Below are 7,735 nucleotides of genomic sequence, written 5' to 3'. Positions count from 1 at the left end.
ACGAGCCGCCTTTTATCTGGCGGACGCCGGAGTGGGCGGGGGAGCGAGAGGGAGGAGGCGGGGCCAAACGAGGAACCCGGGGCGCATGCACCGCATGCCAAAGGCTCTTTCTATGGTCAGAACGCGGGGAAGGAAGGACGGAAGGACGGAAGGACGGTGGGGGCGGGCTTTGGGTTCTTACGCCTGCGCAGTTTCTTCCCCTTTTTTAAATGCAATTAACCCGGAAGCATCTGTGGGTTTTTCAACCACGTGGCTGACGCCCGAATGGGCAGCCGTGGAGAGAAAAAGTGGTGTCATCGTACAACATGCCTTTGATATTATTTTGCATCATTCCAAATATATTATTACACATGGATATTTTTAATATGTCCTGTCCCATCTATAGGAGCCCCCCAGGAAACAAGTGCAGTTTATTAAACTTAAATCAGTTTTTTTCAAACTTGGCCACTTTGAGGTGGGTGGGCTTCAACTTGCTGGCTGGGGAATCCTGGGAGTTGAAGCCCACCCACCTCAAAGTGGCCAAGTTTGAAAAAAACTGTCTCAAATAAATCCCAGGATAGAAGCCACGTCTCCTTCAATGCCCACCCCACCTAGGAGGCTCCCCACCTTTCAGCAATCATTGCTGTAGATGTAAACATCTTTTGAACCATGGGCTCCATCAGGACTGTAAGATTACAGTGTAAAAGTCCTGAAGCTGGATCAGACCAAGGACTCAGGTAGCCCAAAGTTCAGCGTCAGGCAAGTTAGATTCTAACAGAACAGGATTGCACTGTGGCTTTCTTGATGCTCCCTGAGCGTGGTGGTTTGCTTGCAGATGCTTCATTTCCCACCTAGGTAACTTCATCAGGTCAGATTCTCACAAGACGGTAGCCCCAGTTATAATGAGACTGGGGTGCTGCCATCTGCAGGTGCAAGAGAAGAAGCCCTCCCGCAGCTGCATTTTAAGGACCTCTGTGACTCAGGATGAAACAGACGTGCCAACATGCTTTATTATTATGAATTAAGTTTGTACGCCAGCTCCTCCTGAGGTCCTAACAGCTTACCACAGATAGTTAATTGGGTTATTTTTTTAAAAAAATTAGGGTGTGGGAATTGGGCTTGTGTGTACTCTAAGAAACGTGTAAGGATTTTACTGAGTTTTTTCACTATGTAGAGTTTTATGTACTCAGTTATCCAGAGATAAGGCCTGGGCACATTCTGCTGCTCCTTATGTAGAAGTTGTTTCTTGCTGGATCCTATGAAACAAAGAACTGCAGAATATTTTATTTATTAAACGTATCAGGTCACCCAACTCCATGCTGACTCCGTGTGACTTTGTAAGTCAACATACTGATTTCGACAAGTAACTTTGTCATATTACAGGAGGATTTAACCTCTTATCAAGTCTCTTACAATTCTGTAGCGCTTCAAAATGTAAACTAAATCCTGGAAGAGACCCATAAAGTAGCTTCGTGTGTTTGGAAAGGGGATGTAGGTTTCCGTCAAAGAACATATGTTGCTATGCATAGAGAAAATCCAAGATTTAGTCCCATCTTTAGGGAGGAAGGTTTTTGCTCAGCCACAAAGTCACAACTAATGAGAGCAGAGAATACTGGCTAGCGAGCTACCTTCTTTTCTTCTGAACAGCCTTTGCATGGGATTGCATCTTAGCCTCTTTTTTGGAGTTTATCCTTGGCATGAATCCACAAAGTATTGTAGGTATTATCTTGCCCTCCCTATTCCTGCTGAGCCCCCACTGGCAATGTGGGGAATAACAGAAAGATGCTCTGGGGACACAATCAAGCGCTTAAAAAAAGATTAAAAAGCAGCTTCTGACGGAAAACCCCAGCAAAATGGTGTCTGTTCAGAATTGCACAACTAGATCACTGTAGGAGAGCCGTGGTAGTCTGTGGTGGTGAAAAGAAATCAGGAGTCCTTTTCCAACCCACCATTTTCTTCTTGCTTAATCCTTGGTAAGCTTGCAAGTTTTTATCAGCTGGTGCAGCCTCGTTGGCAAAAGCTGGTTGTGCTTCTACGCGGGGAGAGGAGCGGCCATTTTTTTTCCAGACTATGCTTTTATTTGGGGAAGGGGCTGCTACTGTGGACTGAGAGCTCTTTCATTTCCCTGCACATAATCACTCATCTCCCCCGGCTCCAGCCAAATGCCTGTGAAGAAGGCAGCCTCTGGCCTCCATCCACGGAACGGGGTGGGTCCTGCAGGATCCTGCATCCCCCTCTGCTAACACAGAGAATTAGTCGGAGCAGTCACAACACGCTGCTCGCGTGGCATCTGCGCCCTCGGATCAAGGAGGTTCTGGGCCTCTGATCTGAGGCACAGGGAGCCGAGGGCATGAGGAAGAGGCGGCCCAGCTGCTCTGGAACAGCTCCCGGTGCCAACTCCGCCACCCAAGGGCAGGAAGGGCCGTTCTGGCAACTGCCTGACGCTGCTCTCTCTGCCAGACTGGAATGGCGAGTTTGCCACAAGGGTGGAAATATTGTGTAGGTAAGAAAGGCAGAGCCAGGATGCAAAGAGGTCGCTTCCAAAAGGGTATAAGGCTTCTTTGTGGCTAAGGTCAGCGTTTCTCCACCTCAACAACCTGAAGGACTTCAACTTCCAGAACTCCCTAGCCAGCCATGGGGAGCCACTGGGGAGTTCTGGGAGTTGAAGTCCACACACCTTCAAGTTGTTGAGGTGGAGAAACACTGGCTTAGATCACTGCATAGGAGGAACAGCCAAATAGAAAATCAGGACATCCGTATCCTGTATTCTCAGAGGCAGTAGAATGGGCCATGCTGAGCACAAGATACCATGGGGCAGGGCACCTCGACCTTTCAGATGCTGGGAGACAAAACTCACTGGACTCTTAATGAGCAATTACAGCCCTTGTAATGCGGCAAGACAAATCTTTATATTGCTGCGGATAATGGATAGCCAAGCAGAACCTGCACGTTCTGAAGCAGTGTATCCCTGAGCACCAGGTGGTGGAGTCAAGCAACAAGGAGGGGTCCCCCTCCTGGCCCCACTTGCGATTCCCCCAAAGCATCTGGCTGTCACCTCCAGAAACGGGGATCTCTAACAGTGCTCGGATCCGAGTGAGCCCCAAACCAACTCTTGCATCTGCACACCAGGGAAAACAAGCGGAGAAGCTAAATTGAAATATTTCCTTTTTATTTATTTAACAAACACTATCATCTTGAGTTCTGAAGAATGTGTATTGAAAGAAAGGAAGAAAGGAAGAAAAAAATAAGTTCTCTGCTTTACAAAACAAAAACGGGAAAAGAACAAGAAGCTGATGGAAGAGGAGGGAGTAAGTTAAAAAAAAAGAAAAAGAAAAGAAACCAACAACATATGTACAGACTGGAAAACTTGCCCAGCTAAGGAGGGAGAGAGAAAAATAAAAGAGGAAGGGAAAATCTCAGTGGGGACAGGCTTGGTGGGGATAAAAGCCAAAGAAGTTTAACACACAATTAAATTAGAATACAAATACTGAGAGAAGAGCTATAACTCTACTGGCTGTAGAAGCAGATTGCAATCTATACAAGAAAAATTCAATCCAGACCCTTTACAGCAGTGTTCCTCAGCCTTGGCGACTTTAAGATGCGTGGACTCCAACTCCCAGAATTCACACTGGCTGGAGAATTCTGGGAGTTGAAGTCCACGCATCTTAAAGTCCCCAAGGTTGAAAAACGTGGCTTTGCTGGGTCCAAAAGACAGTGTGTGAAATGTGTTTAAAACATAGCAAACATATTGCTTAACTTTTGAGATGTTTGACTGTAAAAATATTAGTTGGTGGGAGCCGGGGAGGGGCTGTGTGTGGGGAGAACAGTGGCACAATGGAAAGAAGCAGGAAGGTCCAAGGAATGACCGTTTTCTTCCTTCATCAATCTTCCTTGTCATGACTTCAGGAGAAAGGAAGGGCTGGCCCTGCGTCTTTCTGCTTGGTGCTGCGTATCCTGGGGGGCTCCTCGGGAGGCTCAACTAAAGTTTACTGAGGTGGGGAGAAGGAGGGTAACAGAAGGCAGGGCCAAGCAAGCAACAGGGGCACTTGCCACAAACCTGTGGGCGTTGCGAGAGGCGCCTTTCTTTTCTCAGCTCCACCTCATTAGAGCCTGCTTTAAAAAACAACAGTGCATTTCTCCCATGAAAATGCATCTCTAGAGTGGATTAAAAGAAATTCAAAAAATGCACTTTCCCCGGTTTCAGGAGGAAGAGGCGGCGGCACCCCCAAACAAAGGAGCAGGAGAATACCAACACCGGATAAAAACTAAGCCCTGATCCAGACCCAGGTTCCAAGCCCGCTGCAGCTGGACAGGAGAGGGAGAAGGTATGATATCCTGTAAAAACAGTGTTTTTCAACCTTGGCAACTTTAAGATGGGTGGACTTCGACTCCCAGAATTCCCCAGCCAGCTTTGCTGGCTGGGGAATTCTGGGAGTCGAAGTCCACCCATCTTAAGGTTGCCAAGGTTAAGAAGTACTGCTGTAAAACAAAAAACTGCACAAAAGGAAATCCAAAATGAAAGAGGAGGACAGAGGAGAGACCTTTGCCCAGTTCCATTTTGCAGAGGGTGCAGCTCAGCCCCACTGGCCCCATCTCAGCCATCTTCCACGCCCCTCTGCCTGGCCATCTACCGTCGGGGCACCACTTGCTTGAGGAGGGGGATCAACGGGTGAGGCTTCCCTCCCTCGCCAGCGAGAAGAGTCTGGAGGAGACCCGGGCAGGCGACGAGGCCAGGCGGAGCAGGAGAAGGAAGAGGGGAAATATTTTCCAGGGTCCACCAATACACGAGGGTAAACACACAATGAGACAAGAAGTATCAAAGCAGCTGGAAGTCCAGAGGCAATTTTAAAAACAAGACAGTCACTCGCATGCCGCCCCACCCCAGCTTGGCTCCGCACTGTTTCGTGACTGACCTACACCTGAATTTTTTTTATTTTTTTTTTTACACCGAGGTAGTTGGCTAGAAACCAAAAGAGTTCCTCCACCTGGTATTTTTGTTCTGGAAGGCCCACCTCCCTTTGCTCGTCCGTCCCCACCCCACCCCAAAGTGGCGGCGTCCCCCTCTCCCCATGCTCAGCTCAAGAGGGCTCGGCTGACGGAGAGGAATGGGCCACCCTCTCCATCTTCCAAAACACACCAAGTTATTGCACTTCAAAAAAAACAACAACAGATTTGTGGTTCAAGCCCTTCCCTCACTCTGCAACACCCGCCCACCCCCCGGTTTCCACTCTCCCTCCGTGTCCCCCCAATGGCTTCTGTTCAACTTAAAAAAAAAAAAAAAAAAGAGGGGGCTCATCGCTATGCTAGAATTCTACATTATTTTCAGAAGTGTCTAAAAAGAGTCCCAACCTTTTCTTTACATGAGGTTCTCTCCAGGAGGGGGACAGGCCCCCCCGCCCCGGCCGTTCCGTCCCGTTTCGGTTCCCACCCCCCCTTTACCTTCCATCCTGATGGGAACAAGGAAACCTGGGCCTCTCGCTGGGTTTCAAAAACCTCTCCGCCTGGCTAAGGATGAAAAAAGAACACCCCTCAACAATGTTCAGCAAGGTGTTCTGCGAGAGCAAGAGAGCCGGGCATGGTTGTCGAACAAGGCCAACGGAAAGACAAAAGCAACTCTGGAGGCCCGTGGAACGTTCTGGCGACTGGCTGGCATTTGGATCCGTTCTCACCAGCCCGTGTCAGGTTGACCACGAAGCGAGAGGGGGTGGACGGGCGCAGGGGGGGAGGAACGCAGAGTCAGTGGCAATTCCCAAAGGGCTGCGTGCAGGAGAGGCGCCCCCCCCCCTTCCAAAGGCAGTTCAAGCTGAGCTGAAGGCAGAGAGACAAAGACGTGGGTTGCGAGGGGGGGTCTTCCAGCCATGCAGCAGCGCCACCCCATCCAGATGGGTCTGTTTGTTTAAAAAAAAAAAAAAGTCTTTAACTTGGAATTGGGAAGTCAGAGGAAGCTTTGGAGGAGGACAAGATGAGGGGGTTGGGGGGGAAGACACCCCCCATCCCGTATCCGAATAAGCACCAAGGAATTCAAGCTTTCCCACTTGGAGTTTACGCGCTGCCGCCCGCGGTCAGCAGGCAGAGGCCAGGCCGTTCTTGAACAGACGGGGCACTTTCCTTTTGGGCCCCCCGCCGTTGTCTTCCTCCTCCTCCTCCTCCTCGTCTTCCGAGGACGAGCTGTCTAGTGTCAAATCCACCACGTCGGCCGGGACCTTGCCGTTCTCCACGCTGGGGGCAGGAGGTGGCGCCCCGTTGACATCAGATGTGCCCCCTGGAAACACGCGGGGAGAAAGCAAACGCTCACGTGCCAGTGTAAAAGTAAGAGACCGGTCCCCTTCACACACGATTCAGCGAGGCAGGATTAGAGCAAACACACTAGCTTCTGGACCAACCCCAGAGGATGAGTTCACACAATACGCTGTCTGGCGCCAGCCAAAGCCTCTTCCCACCCCCAGCGTCGTCCTCACATAGCCCTGGTCCCCTCCATGAGGCAAAGCATGCCATGCTGGATTTCACGTGACGAAGGAAAGCTCCAGGACTGTTCACGAGAGTTGACGGTGGTGGACCAGCAGAACTCCTCTGGGTTCTGAACTCCTGACTTGCAGGATCTCAAGCTCTCTCGGGGCCCCTGGTGCAAAGGCTCCTTTTAGGAAGGACTGGAAATGCACAACGGCAGCCCACCCTGCTGCTAAGGTCCCCCTCCGCCAGATGCCCCCGCAACCCATCTCAGCTTTAACCAAATTTGTGACCTGGCACCCCCCACCCCAAAGCTCCTGACCCAGTTTCAGATCTCCTATTGTAAGAGATGCAAAAAGAAAAAGAACTAAGTGCTGAATTATTTAAATCTTCCCCCAATTGTTCAGGCTTCTTCCTAATAATAATAATAATAATTTTAAAAAATGGGAAAACACTGTTGCTGTTTTTCTATTGCTTCAAAAGTTCTGTGAAGTCTCCATCTCCATTTCTCACACGAAGGCCTTTCAGACGATCGGTGAGAGAGAGGACCGGGGGCCTAACTTACGGACTGGATCCTGGAAAGTGACCCTTCCTGATTCACTGGCCTCCACTTGCCCACCGCAGCATCACAATTTGAACTTATTTATTTATTTTTATTTATTTATTAATCAAATTTATCACCGCCCAACTCCCAAAAGGGACTCTGGGCGGTTTACAATAAAAGATAGATAAAAATATAAAACTATAAAACCCTATAATACAGATACAACAAATATAATAAAAACCTCGATGGTTAAAAGTTCTTTATGATTTGCAGGCAGAACTGGGTCCTTCTAAGGAACTAACCATCCCCAGAAATGGCTACTCTCCCTCCCACCCCAGGCATAATTACAAAACCAGGGCTTTAGCTGTTTCCTAAAGTCCAGGAGGGAGGGAGCTAATCTCACTTCCAGGGGAAGGATATTCCAAAGGGCGGGTGCTATTGCAGAGAAGGCCCGCCTCCTGGACCCCGCCAGATGGGATCCTCTTGCAGACGGGGTCCGTAGCATGCCCTCTCTACATGACCGGGTGGGACGGGCTGATGTGATGGGGAGGAGACGGTCCCTTAGGTAGCCTGGACCCGTGCCATGCAGGGCTTTAAAGGTGATAACCAACACCTTGAATTGGACCCGGAAGCATACTGGCAACCAATGCAGCTCGCGGAGCAAAGGAGTGACATGTGTTGATCTTGGGAGACCCAAGATCGCCCGCGTGGCTGCGTTTTGCACCAGCTGTAGCTTCCGGATACTCTTCAAGGGTAGCCCCATGT

The 7,735-nt window shown here is 49.7% G+C and overlaps 1 protein-coding gene across 2 annotated transcripts in view; it reads right to left on the bottom strand.

Moving 5' to 3' along the window:
- Positions 1-4,373: 4,373 nt before the first annotated feature.
- PIAS4 (protein inhibitor of activated STAT 4) overlaps positions 4,374-7,735 on the bottom strand; it is a 33,480-nt gene continuing 30,118 nt past the window's right edge. For both annotated transcript variants that reach the window (XM_063290956.1, XM_063290957.1), the window contains exon 11: positions 4,374-6,241. In XM_063290956.1, the coding sequence (XP_063147026.1) occupies positions 6,042-6,241 (200 nt within the window). In that variant the 3' untranslated portion in view covers positions 4,374-6,041. The remainder of the gene's footprint in view (positions 6,242-7,735) is intronic.

This window comes from Candoia aspera, chromosome 1, assembly GCF_035149785.1.
Source record: "Candoia aspera isolate rCanAsp1 chromosome 1, rCanAsp1.hap2, whole genome shotgun sequence".
In the NCBI taxonomy this organism is placed as follows: domain Eukaryota; kingdom Metazoa; phylum Chordata; class Lepidosauria; order Squamata; family Boidae; genus Candoia; species Candoia aspera.
Note: the sequence above shows the minus strand (reverse complement) of the source record. Positions and strands in the feature narration are given on the sequence as shown.